This window comes from Vigna umbellata, chromosome 3, assembly GCF_029865625.1.
Source record: "Vigna umbellata cultivar VRB3 chromosome 3, Vumbellata_1.0, whole genome shotgun sequence".
Taxonomy (NCBI): domain Eukaryota; kingdom Viridiplantae; phylum Streptophyta; class Magnoliopsida; order Fabales; family Fabaceae; genus Vigna; species Vigna umbellata.
Window position 1 is genome coordinate 48,863,073 of NC_142167.1, and position 16,919 is coordinate 48,879,991.

Sequence of the window (16,919 nt, forward strand, 5' to 3'; positions counted from 1 at the left end):
TTTATCAATTTATGGGTGTTTCTCCTTATACCTCTTTTTCTTTTTATATATTCAAAATTATAAATATAAACTTAAATTTCTCTTAAATTAATTTTTCTTTTTCTTTTCTTCCATTCTTTTTTATTTTTTAACCTTTCGAAAAGTCGAATAAAAAATTTTTATTTTTGAATTTTAGTTGATTTTTTTATTTCTTATTTAATTTTTAATATCTTATAATTTTATTACTAAGAAAGTCGGTTAATATATTTTTAAAATTTTGGTTTTAATTTAAAATTTAATAAATGTTTTTTAATTTTTTTAAAAGTACACACTTCTTTTCCACAAATTGGTGTACAAAACACTCTTAAAAGTACACACTTCTATTCCACATCACGTTTAAACCCTTTTCAATTTCTAAAATTTCATACTTCCCTCAAACTAAACACGATCCCTCCCTCCTTTTTTCTTCCGACGAAACCCTCACCGTCGTTTCATTTTCCTCGACCGCACCGCATCTGTTCCTGCCATTTTCGGTTACGGTGCAATGTTCACGCCGCAGAAAAAGGTGTGGCTCAATGCCGCTGCACCTTTCACGCTGCACCGAGGCGGTGCTGCGACGGGTTCAGCCTCTGCGAAGGAAAAGGCAGTCGTCGACGGTCCGCCGCCGCCGCCGTTGGGGTCTCTGACCGAAACCACCGTAGCGGTGGGGTTCGACACGGGTAACGCGGATGACTGGAGGCGGTTCACGGAGTTAGGGTTGCTGGATGAAAGTGTGATGCAGAGGAAGGACCATGAAGCGCTTGTGGAGAAGGTCTCGAGGCTCGAAAGAGAGGTTAGACTCGGTGAAGGTTTTGCGAATTTTCACCGATATTGATCTGAGGCGCGTTTATAGAGTTTTGTGTTTTTATTCGAGCCATATAGCAAAACCTTATCTGTTTATGGTTTTTGTTTAGCTTTTAAGGATAACATTTTGTTTAAATTTATGATTGATTGGCGTTTAGAGCTTGATATTTATGATTGATTAATTTGAATCTGTAGTTGCAGTCGGTTAATAATGTTATTAATATTGATATTAACATAGCTATTGGTACTTATGTAATTTAGAGAAAGAATTTTTGATTGATTTAAGTAGCAGCTTGAGAGCAAGTAGCTTTGGTTAGATCCCCCGATTATCCCTAAAAGAAGCCCTTGCTGTGTTGGAGAAATTACTGGAAAATGTGGCTGTGATTTTAGTTGCAATTCAGTTGTAGAGACTTCAAAAACCGTGATATTGTACCTGCAAGTGTGGATTGCAACAGAAACCTATTGAAACAAGTGTGTTGTAGTTGATAGAGTGATGAAGGCAAATCATTTTATGCTATTTCATATCAATGGTTGATACAACAGGGACTGGAATTATGACATGGTTTTGACTTTGGATGGACCAATTTTTTCTAAACTATGCCCTTTATAGATTAAGGACCTAAGGGAGTAATTTTGAAGATTGGAGCTTCGAGTCAAATGATAAATTTAAGGTTGAGAAACTTAGTGCAGTAGGAATAAGGTAATTCATGTCGTTCTATGGCAGATTGTAATTCTAACTCTTGGTTACATTAATTTCCTTTAAACTTGCTGATTCAAAGTTACCAACACATTAAAAGCTAGTTGCTATGCAAATGTTATTATGATATCAAAATGAACTCCGAACAGGTATTGTATACTGAATATAAATAGAAGTACGAAAACATATCATTTTGTGTAAAGAAGCAAATTCCTTGGGTGGCCTCTGCATTATAAATTCTAAAGTATTTTATGGTTGCAGAGTTTTTGTATATTGTGGATATAATGTCATCTACCTGATGCTTGTTCATTGATGAATTATTTTGTTTCTGATTGTTCATTGATGAATTATTTTGTTTCTGATGATTGTTCATTGATGAATTATTTTTTTTCTGATGATTGTTCATTGATAAACTATTTTGTTTCTTTCATTTTTTTCATAGCTTTTTGACTACCAGTACAACATGGGCCTGCTATTGATTGAGAAGAAAGAATGGAATTCAAAGTTTGACCAGCTGAGGCAAGAACTAGCTGAAACTGAGGAGATTCTAAAACGAGAACAGTCAGCACATTTAATTGCCTTGTTTGAAGTTGAGAAGCGAGAGGAGAATTTGAGGAAAGCATTGAGCACAGAGAGGCAATGTGGGGCTGATGTATGTTTTTTGTTTTCTTCTTCAATTATATTGTTGTTATATTTGCCTACTTGCTTGCATTTCTACTTTCCTCTGTTGTGTTGCCATCCTTTTTAATTTGGTTAGTGTTGGAAGAAGAGCCTATCATCGGTTGGGCTTCAATTTTTCCTCACTTCTTCACCCCTTTCCATGACATCATTTTGGAGTATTTAGGCATTACCTTTCCCTAAAGACCACAATTGATATAAGAATGTTATGGTGCACTGAAAACTTAAGTTTTATTTGTTTTTGGTTCCCGCCTTTCTAATTATTACAAAAAGGTCACCTTATTTAAATAGCTTTCCTTTTTTCAAAGATCGGTATAGGAAATGGTGAAAACATCAGAGAATAGAAATAGTGATAATATCAATCATCTTCTTTAACCTCTGGCCTTACTGTTTCCATGGATGCATGTTCTCTTTCCTTTATTACTCTTCAGATTGTTCAGTACTTTACTTATAGGAACCCGGATACAGTCCTGATTTCATTACTAATACAGTGATTGTTCAGCTGTACTGTGCTTTCTTATTTCTGGTACCTATCATTTACCAATTTATTTCTATTTCAATTTTATGATCAGATCTGTATGACATTTCTGGAGTTTCTCATGTTAGGGTTGGAGCTTGAGATGCTTGTTTAGATGGTGCCTTTATTTTATATTGATGTTGCGAAAATCATTCAATTGCAGCTTGAGAGAGCTCTGCGTGCAATGCAAGAAGAACATGTCCAAGTCAAGTCTAACTCCCATACAAAGCTAGCTGAAGCTAGTGCGTTGGTTGATGGAATTGAAGAAAAGTCTTCAGTGGTTGACAAGAAACTGCTTGATGCAGAGGCTAAGCTTGCTGAGGTGAACAGAAAAAATGCAGAGCTGGATATGAAATTGCAAGAGGTTGAAGCTCGTGAAAGTTTGCTTCAAAAGGAGCGTTTGTCTTTAGCTACTGAGTATGCTCTTTCTCTACATTATGATGGTTCTGTTCATTATATTTTTTGACCTCTTATGCATTGCAATTTAACATGAAGTTGGTATTCTATGATGCAGTCGAGAATCATTTGATGCAACATTCTATAAAGAAAGGGAAGATTTGGAGGAGTGGGAAAGGAAGCTACAGCAAAGAGAAAATAAGCTATCCAGTGGTTGGCAAAATATCAGTGAGAAAGAAAAGAAGATAGTTGAAACCGAGAACAACCTTAAACAGAAAGAAAGAGACCTGGAAGTGTTGGAGAAAAAGGTTAATTCATCTAGTTCTTTATTGAAGGAAAAGGAAGCTGAGATTATTAGAAGAATAGCTAATATAAATGTGGAAGAGAAGGTGTGGTTCAGGCTTTTTTTATTGTGTCTTGACGATTTGTTTTCTGCTTTTTTGTATTTTGCTTATACTTTCCATTCCTTGTATGTTGTGACTATGGTTTCAGAAAGTGGATTCTTTGAAGAGCATGCTGGAGATGAAAGAGAAAGAATTGTTTGCATTGGAATCAAAACTTAATTCTAGAGAAAGAGTAAGTCCAGGAATCTGGTTGCTATGCAATGCAATAAAATGATGTGCAAAGTTCAAAAAAAAAAATTACATAACATCAATGAATAATTACTTAGCACACATGACCTAGAAATGAAATTCAAAATGATATCAGTGAGACAGACATTCGTCTTGAAATATTTAGATTTTGAAGATGCTTAACCCCTGCCCATATGCTTTCGCTCATGTTGAGGTCCAAGAGTGGTATTTTTGTGGAGTAAAATCAGATGACATGATGCTTACAAATTTCTAAGAGCACTGAATAAATTCCATGTTGAATGAATGAATTTTCCCAGGGCTAAGGATTCTTTTGGTTTCTGCATTTGTGCAATGATTCAGGCAGATATTAGTTCACAATTGAAAACTGTGACTGTGATATTACAAGTGCTATGCTTTTACATTTGCATCTTGACATATCTGCTTTCGTTTGTGTATTTCATATTAAAATTGACAAATTTATTATTGAGTAACATCATTTTGTCAGTTCATTTTTTTTTTCTTTTAATATTTCTACAGGATAATAAAATATTAAACCATCTTTTCCACTGACAAGAACTTACTACATTTTTAAGGATAATGTTTTGGGAGTGACCAAACGCAGAAGCGATGCTTTGTCTTTATAATAGTTTAAAGATTTATTTGCTTAACTGAATTACTTTATGGTCAACATGGTGATAATTTTTTTTAAGGTTTACTTTGGGAAGGACAACTCTACACAATTTTTCTCAAGTGAAAGTAAGGAAAGAAATTGAAAGTGGGAACTCACCATATAAACTCAAAATCATAAAAAAAAAATTATGATCACAAGTGTACATGTTTGACATTAGTTACTTGCATGATTTTATGGCATTCTGACGGTTGAATTTGTGGTTTCTACAGGAGGGGATCCAGAAGGTCCTTGGTGAACAAAAGGCTACACTGGATTTGCAGTTGCAGCAGGTTGATTTTGAAATGGAACACAAGCGGAAATCCCTTCTTGAGGAGTTTAGCAGCAAGGAGGAAGCCTTGGAGCAGAGGGAGGCTGAAATCAACCATAGGGGAAAAAAGGTTGAAAAAGAAGAGCAGGCCTTGAGTAAGAAGGCTGAGAGAATAAAAGAACAAAGTAAGGAGATTGAAGCAAAATTGAAATCTTTAAAGGAGAAAGAAAAGACTCTGAAAATCAAGGAGAAAGAGTTGGAGAAGGAAAACCAACAATTGGTTGCTGATCGGGAGAGCCTGGAGAATTTAAATGCTGAACTTCAGAGGATAAAAGCTGAGATTTCTCTGCAGGAGCTGCAAATACACCAAGAGACTGAGAATTTGAAGCTTGCTGAGGATGATAGGTTAGAGAATTCTCGATTGCGATTGGAACTGAAACAGGAGATAGAGCATACCAGATTGCAGAAGGACTCTCTTGTGAAGGAAGCTGAAAACTTAAGGGAGGAGAGAGAGAGGTTTGAGAAAGAGTGGGAAGTACTAGATGAAAAGAGAGAAGAAATTACTAGGAAGCAGCATGATATTGATGTGGAGAAAGAAAGTTTAAGAAAATTTCAGAACAGTGAAGAAGAAAGATTGAAAAGCGAGAAACAAAGTATGCAAGAACAAAGAAAGAAAGAGCTGGAGAAGCTTGAATTGGAGAAGGAATCATTTAGAGATTCAATGAATCAAGAGAAACACCTGTTGTCTGAAAAGGTGAAAAATGAACAGGCTAAAATGCTTCAAGATTTTGAATCAAAGATGAGGAATCTTGAGAATGAAATCCAGAAAAAACAGGAAGAAATGGAGGAAGATTTGCAGGAAAGAGAGAGAAATTTTCAGGAGAAAATGCAAAGAGAACTTGACAATATTAACATATTGAAGAATCTTTCTGAGAGGGAATGGGAAGAAGCAAAGGCTGAGGGGATTAGATTAGAAAATGAAAGGAAGGAACTTGAATTGAACAAGCAGCAATTTCAGTCAGGCCAACTTGAACTGCGTGAAGATTCTGAAATGCTTATGAATCTCAGTCAGAAAGTTAAGAAAGAACGTCAATGCCTTGTGGCTGAAAGAAAAAGTTTTCTTGAACTTGTTGAGAATCTGAAGAATTGCAAGGTCTGTGGTGAAGTTGTTGGGAACTTTGTTTTATCTGATACTAAACTACGTGACTTGAAGGAAAGTGTGGCCATTCCTTTGCCTATTTCCCCTGTTCTGAATTATAAGCCTCCTAACTCCCAGGACATTGTAGCTACATCTGACATTAACAATTCTGGATCTGTAAGACCTGTGTCTTGGCTCCGCAAATGCACATCCAAGATTTTCAAACTGTCCCCAAGTAAAAGAGCTGAAGCTATTAGTGCTTCAGACATGGCTGAGACATCACCCTCAGATGTGAATGATAGTGTAGACAAAGCAGATGAGCCTGCATCTCTTCCTAACATAGAAGGAGCTAGAGTTAGTCTTGATGAACGTCAACCAGCAGTTGGGATTGCATATCACTCTCTAGATATGCCACACCTCCAATCTGATAACATTGATAAAGAGGTTGGGGATGAAATCTCCCTATCCATAGGTGATCACAGCCGGGTTGATAGTGTTGTTGATGGAGATCGAGATGATTCTCAGCAGTCTGTTCCAAAGCTTCGCAGGGGCAGACCTGGGAGGAAAAGCAAGTCTGGAATTGCTAGAACACGCTCAGTGAAGGCTGTTGTTGAAGAGGCCAGAGAGTTTCTAGCCAAAGAAAACAGTCCAGAAGACTCCAGTCACATTGAGAAAGCCAACACTGGAAGGAAGCGTCAACGGGCACAAACTTCTAGAGTTACAGAAAGTGAACAGACTGCTGGTGATAGTGAAGGGCAATCAGAGAGTATTACAGCTGGTGGGCGCAGGAAGAAGAGGCAAACAGTTGCTCCGCCAGCTCAGGTTACTGGGGAGAAACGATACAATCTTAGGCAGCACAAGACGTAAGTTTATTCTCAGGTCTCATCAGGCCATATTGGGACCAGTAGCAGGTTACGTTATATCTTATGCTGGTTGTGTATTTATTGGAGGGATTCTCTTGGGTGAGGTGTGAACTGAATATACACGGCTAATATTTAGATTTATATTAACTTGAAAGCAGTGATATGTTTGAAATAAATTTATGGTTGATTTCTGAAGGCCAATTGATATTTGATATTGTGATAGGTAGATTTCTGTAATAGCAAGAATGACATGTATTATATTCTCATTATTACTGTGGTTGGGAAATTGTATTTTAGCGTAAATCACTCAGGTGGTGAGATTATTTAATAATATTATATGGGCATAAACACTAAATTCAGATACTAAGTATGGCAATTTTTGTTCTGTAGTATGTTTATTAAAATAAAATTGGTTTTACTAATAATGAAAGGTCAAAAACTATATTTGTTGATATGGCCCCATGCTGAATAATATCTTTAAGAATTTGGTCTTTAACGGAGTCCAATGGCGCAATGAAATCCATGTTGCTGACCTTACATAGTGAGATAATGCTTTGTTGTTGATTATTCAGAAGGTTTTTTTTTTTTACTGAACTTAAAAAGATCCTAATTCAAAACAATTTTGGGTTTAGACAGCACTAATTTACTTGGCTGTCCAGCTGTGGTGTGGTGGATACTTTCTCCGTAGGAAATTGAACTGCTTGATTGAGTTTTAATGCCGTTTGGATTTATGTGAGGATTTTAAGGGGTTGTTATTGCAAGTGTCTTTCTTGTGGCTGTTAAATATATTTAGCAGCAAAACCATCATGCATCATGTCTGTTTATATTTGGAGCTGTGGTCATATTTTTCTTTATTGTTCTGATATCACGGCTTTTCTGGAGCAGTGCGGGCGAAGGTTCATCAAAACAGGCCTTACCAAATGCAACAAGAAGTGTGGGGAAAGAGGCTGTGGTGGAGGGGGAGATGAGACCCGAAGTTGTTGAAACCTCATTAGCAGCTGATGACAATGTACAAGTACAAGACAAAAGCACGGTGCAGGTCACAACAACAAAAACTGTGGAGGTCTCAGATGAAAGAGTTGTTAGGGTAACAGCCTTGTTGTGATGATTGATTTCACCAAACCTTTTATACATACGTTCTATTTTATTTTTACACGTTATTTTTTTTTTCAGTTTGAAGTACCAAGAGATATTGTTGATGACAATGGTGCTGCAGAGGAAAATGGTACATCAGAATATCGAGACGAAGATGGAAGCACAATCCATGATGTTGAAAATGATGATGATGATGATTACGAGGACGAGGATGAGGAACATCTGGGTAAGGTGTCCATGGGCCAGAAGATCTTCAGATTTTTTACAACGTGATATATTTTATTTATATCACATTAGATATACAAATGTTATGATTCCTTATTTAGGAGATTAGGCATCTAATATTAGATTGGAGTAGCATCCATGTTTGTTTGGCATTTATTACTGGCAGTTGAGAAGCATTGTTCTGCTGCCTGTGTTCTCAATAACTGTTTTCTTGCAAAAATAGATTTGCTGCTAAGGAAGTCAATGCTTTCCAGAAATGAAGAACTAAAGGGGTAATCCATTTTTACTGCCTATTCAACTCTGTAACTTAAAGTTAATACACTTTGGTTTTGCAATATTAGTTTTGTATAATAATTAAGAATACTTTTTTTATTATTATAATGGTATGTTAAAAAGAAATCTGAAAGATAGAAAAAAAACTTTTATTATATTATCATTATTATTATTATTCATGAAATAATTTTCTAAAAATAATTTAAGAAATGCAATATAAAATATAGAATTAGTTAAAATTATAGAGTTTTTAAATTTATATTAAGGAAAAAATATAAACATTTATAAATATGAAGAACACAAAGTATAATTTGTTAAAAATATTGTATCAACAAATAATTATGATTTAATAAATTATTTAACAATTTTACTATAACAAATTAAAAACCTTTAAATTAAAAATTTTTAAATTCCAAAATGGTATAAAATAAAGTAATGTAATGATAGGTAAGATTAAGTATTGATATTGATAATTAATGTTGATTTAATTTGGGTGAATAATACATTTTAAAATATTCAAAAAATATTCATACTACTAAAAAATTATTTTTATTATGTTTTTTCTTCTCATACTTAATAAATTTAATTATAAAAAATCTTAATTAAAATGTTATTTTAAAGTAAAAAATCAATTAAGAATATAATATTAAAAAATAAACGAGGACATAAATATATATTCGTCCGTCAATTAAACAATTGCAACACCTTGTTGTTGCATTAATGATGTTATGAGTTTAAATTTCTCTTTTGCTATCATTTATTGTCATTGGTTCATTTTATGAAATTAATTGATAACTACAACGATTTAATTATTTTTAGATAAATAAATTTTTAAAAAAAATTTCATAAGAAAATTATATATATTGGAATTGAAAATTGTTTTAATTATCAACTGTCATTTATCTCTAAATAAATATAGAAATGTTTTATATGCTCTGCTTTAAGACAAACATTGATTTTACTATTAACAAAATGTGTTACTAAGTTTCCCTTTTAGCTGAGTGAAAAAGAATTTGAACGTTTAAGAATTTAATATATAAACATTCCACATCAAAGAAGAAAATATTGAAGTAAAGCTTAATAAAGATATTATTTCATTATATAGGAGATTCGAGCAAGAAAAGATAAATATAAAGTTGAAGACTCTACCAAGATTTTTCCTTATGAAGCAATGCGCATAAAGATGCTTAGATGAAATCAATTGTTCTCTGTTTCAAGAGTTTCAACAGTCATATATGATTTGAAAACTACAAATGAAGAAAGCAATAAAAAGAAGAAATCTCATATACAACATATTTCAAGGAAGAAAAGCTAAAGATTATCTTGAAGATTACATCAGTAACTTTCTTTTGAAATGATGAATGTAAAGATATTGATATACATTGATGAGATTCAAATAAAACCTTCAATGTCATTTGCATTGAAGAGGAAGAAAGACAAAATTAAAAAAAGATACTAAAGAAGAAAGAATAGAAAGAAGAGAAATCCCTCATTATATCAAAACTTTTCTTATAGACAGTGAAGATAAATATACTGATACGAAGAAAATTACATCGAGAAGATTTAGAAACCACAGTCATATTCTCAACACGTTTATAATTACAAGACAAGAAAAAAAGAGATATAGAGATGTACAGATAAAATAGCAAGAGAGCATGAAAAAGAGAAAAGAAGAAACATCATATATAAAAATTCTTATTTTGATAGTTAGTTTATATTTTATTAGAAATTCTTAAACTTAACAAGAGATTAAGAACATAAATCTGCAAAGATTGTAAACTTATGATATACTTAAAGTTATGTTATTTAGAGAATATGTTCTTGTGTTACTTAAAGAGGTTGATATTTATAACCTAAAAAGGTTAATACTTAAGATATTGAAAGAAATTAACACTCAAATAGAGAGATTAATACTAGTAATCTGGAGAGGTTTATAAACTCTTTTGAAATCAAATTATAAAATATCGTCCAAACCAAAGATAGTTATATTAAATTAATTTTATATGAATTCTCTTAACACATATTAAACACTGACATAATTAAATTTAAATTAATGGTCACTAAATATTTTTTTATTAAATATCAACTATGTATGTATTGTTTATATTAATTTTTTCCAGATATTATTACGTAAATTTTATATACTTTTTATAATAAATAATATGTTATTTTTATAATTTGAAATTTTTATTTTTATTTTACTTCCATGGGATTTAAAGTAAAAGAAGAAAAAAAAATATTAAACTAAATAATTTATTCTTTTTTTTTACTGTCTGTGCTCACGAGAGGGTAGTCCGAAGAAACATAGGGAAGAAAAGGACTTGTCAACCTAATTTTAGGCTTAGGCCTTAACTTATTGCAGCTTGGCCGCTGCCTTGGCTAATGCCTATATAGGATTCCTCACCCTTTTCTCTTTTATTTTTAAAACAATTTATAAAAAATAATAGTTTTTTATTCTTATCCCTATTTTTAAATGTTTTCAATTTTATATTTTTAGAAAAATAAATTAAGATAATTATTTTTATCGGATGAGATATATTGACTTTTGTTCAGATATCTTATTATATTATATTATTTAAAAGTGGAAATGAAAATAATGTCTGAAAATAGTTATCAAGAAAACAGTAGTTATTACTCATTACCTAACATGCAGCTCAATATAATGCTGTATAACTTATTTTGTGTAAAACTACGAATTCAAAGGAATTCAAAAGTATACAATTAAGTCACTGCAAAATCATTTAGTTACAAAAGAACAAAAACCATATCCAATACTTGCAGCACTTCAAATTTATCTGAATACTTTGTACTTCAACCATACATGAAAAAACCACTTAGAAGGTTTGTTTTAGAACTATTATCAAGGTAATTGAACAAAGACATGAAAGTTTTCTATTTTTGTCAAAATATATAATAAAGCAAAAATTCTTCCTTAGCATAAACACACACAAAAGAAAAGGCACTCAATGATTATTCACGTTTGATAAACCGCACAACATTTTCCCAGTAAATAAATCATACAACAATGTTGCAGAAAGCTTGGGAAACAACGAACTTAATACTATTACTGTCATTTTTCTTCTCCTTTTGCTGAGACCAAAAACTTTTTAGCATAAGAAAACTCAGAAGTGGTTTTTTTGGTAGAAAATAATGTGGTCCTCATCATCCAACCGCAATGCAATGCAATGAAACAATATGGTTAGCTTCAGTTTTCAAAGCCACTCTGATATGTTGTCCTTTTTACCCTCTGCAGTTTCAGAGGGCTGTTAAAACCCCCCAGGCCACCACCACCAAACAAGACAACAAGGCAATAACAGATAAAAGCCTACTTTGTCTTGCATGCACTTACATGCACCTTTCATTTTTTGCATGCATGATATGGTCCCCTACTAATGCCACTTTTCTCACACTTTATAATTTCTTCATAATACCCTTAACCAATCTAATCTAATCACACATCTTAAAGTATATCTATTTCTTGGAAGTTCCACCTTGAGATTCAATTAGGTTCTTAATACTGTTTTTCATTAGTTTCAAATTTTTATAATGGTCAAAACATATATACACTCTATTATCACTGAAATACAAGTGTAAGTCTAAGTCCCATATTAGATAAAAATAAGAAAATAGAACATCTTAAGATGAAAAAGACCCATTAATTCATTGTGTTAAAGTTTTGGATAATCCCTCACGTGAGCTCACATTTCATTTGTGTATGTATCTTTCCGATCAACCTTTTTCTTGATGGATCCAACGATTACTTCCTAACTCCAACGTATATGTTAAGTATTGAAGTGCATTGCTAATAATGTGACATTCAATAATTGAATCAGAAAGAGTGTGCCATTTTCAGACCAGATTTCGCTTTCATCTTATATAGACTTGATACAGCTCTGGCCATATTAGGCTCGTAGGCTCGTTAATATTATGACTTTGAGCTTCGAGAACTGTGCTAACAAGAACATCTTGTGTTGTTCCCTTATATCTGCTATATACTTCCTTAGCTTTTCCATAAACACAAAGAGGAAAAGAAGTCAGGTTTCTTGTTATGCATTTGTTTTTCCTCTACCATTATTCTTCTCCTTTTCCTCTTAAGTTTTGAACACAATTTTAGGATCCTGTTCTTCCTTTCCTGATGCAAGAATCTTCTCCATTTGTTTTATCAAATACCACTGGCTAAAATGTCCCTTGCTTCCCATAGGGTCCCATCTTGGTATTTCTTTTGTCTTGACATGCTTGCTTACTGTTGAGGGAGTAAGTCACCTGCTCTTCCTCCTCCTTTGTCTGTCCTTTTTCTTGTAATTTAGTTCGATGTTGTTTCTCTGTCAAATAGTGAATTGTGTATGAAAATCACAATGCAAGTTGTGAAATAGAGTTCAGGCCAAAATAGCTCCTTTTGCTTGTGTTTGTTTTATCAATTTTGCTCCATCCACACCTTGAGTTTATCCTGTTCATGGTAGTGCTGCTTTCACTCTTTACCTCATGAGGAACTTCAAGGCTTTTGGTCATGTCATCATTGCTCTCTTCATCATCTCTCTGAGTGCTTGGTGTCATGGACAAGTAGAACTTGACAAAGCTCCTATGGAGAAGGCTGAGAAAGATGCTCTATTCTCCACCATTCAAGGTTTTGTTGGTAACTGGTGGAATGGCTCAGATCTCTATCCAGATCCTTGTGGTTGGACTCCTATTGAGGTGCTTTTCAGTTTTGACCCCTCTGAATGACTATACATCAAAGTGCAAAATTTCATAGCAACTACCTTTATATTGTGCTGTGGAAATGTGTAGCACCTTATTTAAACTATTTCTGGTTGAAGTTATAAGACCATCTTGCATTCAAGAATTTCAAATTCTTATTATCTTTTGCCTTACAGATTTCAGGGTAACAACTTATCATTACTATGTCAGTATACAAGGCCTTGAATTTTTTTTACGTATAACTGTGAGGTGAACTTGGCATTCTGCAGCAAGCCTTCTGAAAAGAAAAGAAAAGAAAAGAAAATCACTTGGCTCAGTTTTTAGAATTATACAGAGTCCTGAATTGTTCTTCTTTAAAGATTTTTTTGTTTTTTTTTTTTCAAAATGATGGCTTCAAAGTATGAACATCAGTTATTTTGTCTTTGTTTTCCAGTAACTAATTTGGTCCTTGCAAAATATTGCATGCATTGAGTCACTGTATCTGTTTCCTATTAGGCCATGTTCTCTTTACAAAAATGTTCCAAAACAGTACATGATATTCAAAACATTGTTTGACTGATATTTAGTATTGTTTTCTGCTGCAGGGGGTTTCTTGTGATCTGTTTGACGGATTTTGGTATGTTACTGTCTTGAACATTGGACCAATCTACGAGAATTCTCTAAGTTGTGCCAAAAATTTGGAGTTCAGACCACATTTGTTTGAGCTGAAGCACCTCAAAACTCTATCCCTATTCAAATGCTTTAGATCACAACGCAGGCATCAGGTTACAATCCCCAATGCAAACTGGGAAAATCTGGCTGGCAGCTTAAAATCACTTGAGTTTAGATCAAACACAGGTCTCATTGGAAAAATCCCTTCAAGTTTTGGTGTCCTAAAGAAGCTTCAGTCCCTAGTACTGTTAGAAAATGGTTTAACAGGTGAAATTCCACCAGAGATTGGCAACCTGAAAAAGTTGAATCGGCTTGTCATTGCAGAAAACTATCTCAGTGGACACATTCCAGATATTTTTACTGCACTGGGTGACTTGTTGATACTTGATTTGAGTAGAAACTCACTATCCGGGTCTTTACCTTTAACACTTGGATGCTTAACCTCCCTTTTGAAGCTTGATGTTAGCAATAACCATTTGGAGGGGAATTTGTTGAAAGAATTTGCTTATCTGAAGAATCTGACCCTTTTGGACCTTGGGAATAACAGATTCTCTGGTGGGTTGACATTGAGCATTCAAGAGATGCATTCTTTGGAGGAAATGGTTTTGTCCAACAATGCAATAGGTGGAGATATCAGGATCCTGAAGTGGGAAAACCTTCATAACTTGGTCAGTTTGGATCTCTCTAACATGGGCTTAAATGGGGAAATTCCTGAGTCTATAATACAATTGAAGAGGTTGAGATTTCTACGCCTCAGTGACAACAACCTCACAGGCAACCTTTCACCAAAACTATCAACTCTTCCTTCTCTCAATGCACTCTATGTTAGTGGTAACAATCTTGCAGGAGAGCTTAAATTCTCTATGGAGTTTTATGGAAAAATGGGAACACGTTTTGGAGCCTGGAACAACCCCAACCTTTGTTGCCCTCTTGGAGCAATTGCAACAAGTAATGTTCCATTTGGGGTAAAACCATGCCAGCAGCAGATCAAATTGGTAGAATCTAACACAAATGGTAGTGATGTTAACAAGACTTTCTATTCAATAGCCTCTTTGTGCCATGCTCCTAATAACTTCTGGTGGACTTTTCCATTCATCATGATTCTCTTCCTAAATTCTTATATAATAGGTCTTTAATCAAGATAGTAGTTCAAATTTGACTTTAACTTCATAGGGATATTAGTTACAGCAACCTGTATTGTAGTACTTCTGTATTTTGTTACGACACAAGTTGACACTGTTTTTTCCATCTTCTTGTTGGCTTCATCTTACCATATACTCCATCTAGTTTAATTTCTCTATTACAATGTTCCTATCAGCCTTTTTGGTTGCTATCAGCTCAGTAGTAGTAGTTCCTGAACACTTGCTTTCTCAGTGTTGAAAGAAGAAACCAAGATTGGCCACTCTACAAATGGAATACAAAACAGTAATGTCAATGTCTCCAAGTCACATCTCCTTACAGTTCCACAGGTGAAGGGTAAGGACCTAACAGTGTATGCTGGTAACACTTATTTTCATCGTACAAATAATTGAACTTATCATTTAATTTCACTGTTTTCTATTTTGTCCGAAGAATGTGTACACACCTTCAAGAGTTGTTGCCTAATTAATCTAATTGATAATCAAGTTTTCATGAACATGTTTTAGATAATATAAGAAAAATATCAACATAAACTTGGTTGCTTTTAAGAGAAATTGACTGCATTCAAGTTGATTTTGAGTTTGAGAAAGTTTAATTAGTAGGTAGGTTATCCAGTTATATATGATTTTTTAAATATATTTTTTATTTTAGTTAAGTCTTTATCATATAATTGTTTTCATCTGGGTTTTTGTAATTTTGAAAATCGTCACAGATTATAACTGTATAACAATTCTAAAGAGCTAAAAAATAATTCCAGAGAATACTGTTCTAGTTTAAAATCCAATCAAGAAAAGAAATAGTTTAGAGACATATTTGAAAATCACAAACAGTTTAAACACCTACTAAATAATTAGATCTTTTAAAAATTACATCTACCGTCTAGATGAATCTATAATATATTTTGAATTGTTTCAACAATATGTCCTCTCCATATTTTGTAAATTATTTTGTTCATGTCTTATTAATAAAGAAAATTTTCAACGGATAATTATTATTGAAATATAAAATGTTATTAAACTTTTAGAAAAACAAATTTCTAAAAAATTTAAAAATAAAAATAATTTTATATTAATAAAAAAAATTGCCTATAAAGTATATACACTAAAAAACAATTATAAAAGTAATTCTAGTGGGCACTCTTAACAAGAAGAATTAATTACACAGACTTGAATTATAGTTATTGTCTGTATGTTTGGTGGACAGTAGTATATATTGATATCTTGGTGAACATATGCATCTGTGATGTTAGGAGAATTAGGAAACAGAATCCAGAATGAGACTTTGGCATTTCTACGATTGGATTTCCGAGGCAATGAGATTTATTTATTTATTGTGACTTTAAGAGGGTGAAAGTGAGATGTGAAGGGTAAGGTATGGTCCTATAGGTGTAGGGATAGTTGTGATGTTGATGATGAAATGGTAGGGTGGAAGCAATGGTACAGTGCCTTTAATGGAGGTTGTGGTGTTTAAAGTGGACAATCATATTCTCTTTCTTCAACATTGGTTACTTCATTTCTTCACAGGGCATTAAACAATGTGCAACTGTGCACAATTTAATGCGATCATCATCTCATTGCTTGGATTTGGACTACACCATAATCTCTATTTTTCATCATCTTCTAAGATAGATTCCTTTCAATGTTCCTTTCTAGTTCCACTTTCTTTTACTTAAATAATGTATTCAACAATTATTTTGATAGCAAAATATTTACGCAAATTATATCGTTCTTTTTCTCATATTAGAATGTCGTATTTTAATAATTAGGTTTAATTGCTTATTTTGTCTCCATTTTGGTTGAAGTGTGTCAAATTCGTCATTCTTTTTAGAAAAGTTGCATTTTCGTCCACACGTGATTTAAAAGTGACAATTGCATCCAAATATAGAAAAAATTTAGTCAATCAAGTCATCTCCGTTAAATGCAGATTAACTGTGTTAACTGATTGGTTATTTGGCAGTAGAGAATTAAAACATGACAAAAGAGTGGCAATATTGGTAATGACGTGTCAATGAAATTAAAATTAGGCAACATGGAAATAAGTTATTGAATTGGGGAAATTAAAATCATAATTCATTTAGGGGTTTTGTGAACGATATATCTATTACGGGTTTTGTTGTGAATGAAATCAAATTAGGGCATTTGGGATAGAGTGTTTCTGAGTTGACGAAGAGTGAAAAATCGCAATTGGGGCTTTTGAAAGCAGAACGACGTTTGGTGATT

General features: G+C 33.2%; 2 protein-coding genes across 3 annotated transcripts; both read left to right on the forward strand.

Annotated features, from left to right (window-relative positions):
* Positions 1-378: 378 nt before the first annotated feature.
* Positions 379-8,239, forward strand: LOC148202813 (nuclear matrix constituent protein 1-like). Of its 2 annotated transcripts, XM_088110829.1 has the most exons (8): positions 382-811; positions 1,962-2,171; positions 2,878-3,131; positions 3,229-3,499; positions 3,603-3,686; positions 4,583-6,621; positions 7,507-7,708; positions 7,795-8,239. In XM_088110829.1, the coding sequence occupies exons 1-8, from the start codon at positions 524-526 to the stop codon at positions 7,987-7,989; spliced, it is 3,543 nt and encodes a 1,180-aa protein (XP_087966955.1). In that variant the 5' UTR covers positions 382-523; the 3' UTR covers positions 7,990-8,239. The 2 variants fall into 2 exon arrangements, with proteins under 2 accessions (XP_087966956.1, XP_087966955.1); XM_088110830.1 differs by lacking the exon at positions 7,795-8,239 and having other exon boundaries at positions 379-811; positions 4,583-6,669; positions 7,507-7,644.
* Positions 8,240-12,224: 3,985 nt separating this feature from the next.
* On the forward strand, positions 12,225-14,856 carry LOC148202814 (uncharacterized). The gene is made up of 2 exons (XM_088110834.1): positions 12,225-12,906; positions 13,494-14,856. The coding sequence occupies exons 1-2, from the start codon at positions 12,697-12,699 to the stop codon at positions 14,694-14,696; spliced, it is 1,413 nt and encodes a 470-aa protein (XP_087966960.1). The 5' UTR covers positions 12,225-12,696; the 3' UTR covers positions 14,697-14,856.
* Positions 14,857-16,919: the final 2,063 nt, after the last annotated feature.

Coding starts and splice junctions, on each gene's coding strand:
- LOC148202813 (XM_088110829.1), top strand. CDS start 524: ATGTTCACGCCGCAGAAAAAGGTGTGGCTCAATGCCGCTGCACCTTTC. Junction 3,500..3,602: donor ATATAAATGTGGAAGAGAAG/GTGTGGTTCAGG, acceptor CTATGGTTTCAG/AAAGTGGATTCTTTGAAGAG. Junction 3,687..4,582: donor AACTTAATTCTAGAGAAAGA/GTAAGTCCAGGA, acceptor TGGTTTCTACAG/GAGGGGATCCAGAAGGTCCT.
- LOC148202814 (XM_088110834.1), top strand. CDS start 12,697: ATGAGGAACTTCAAGGCTTTTGGTCATGTCATCATTGCTCTCTTCATC. Junction 12,907..13,493: donor GTGGTTGGACTCCTATTGAG/GTGCTTTTCAGT, acceptor TTTCTGCTGCAG/GGGGTTTCTTGTGATCTGTT.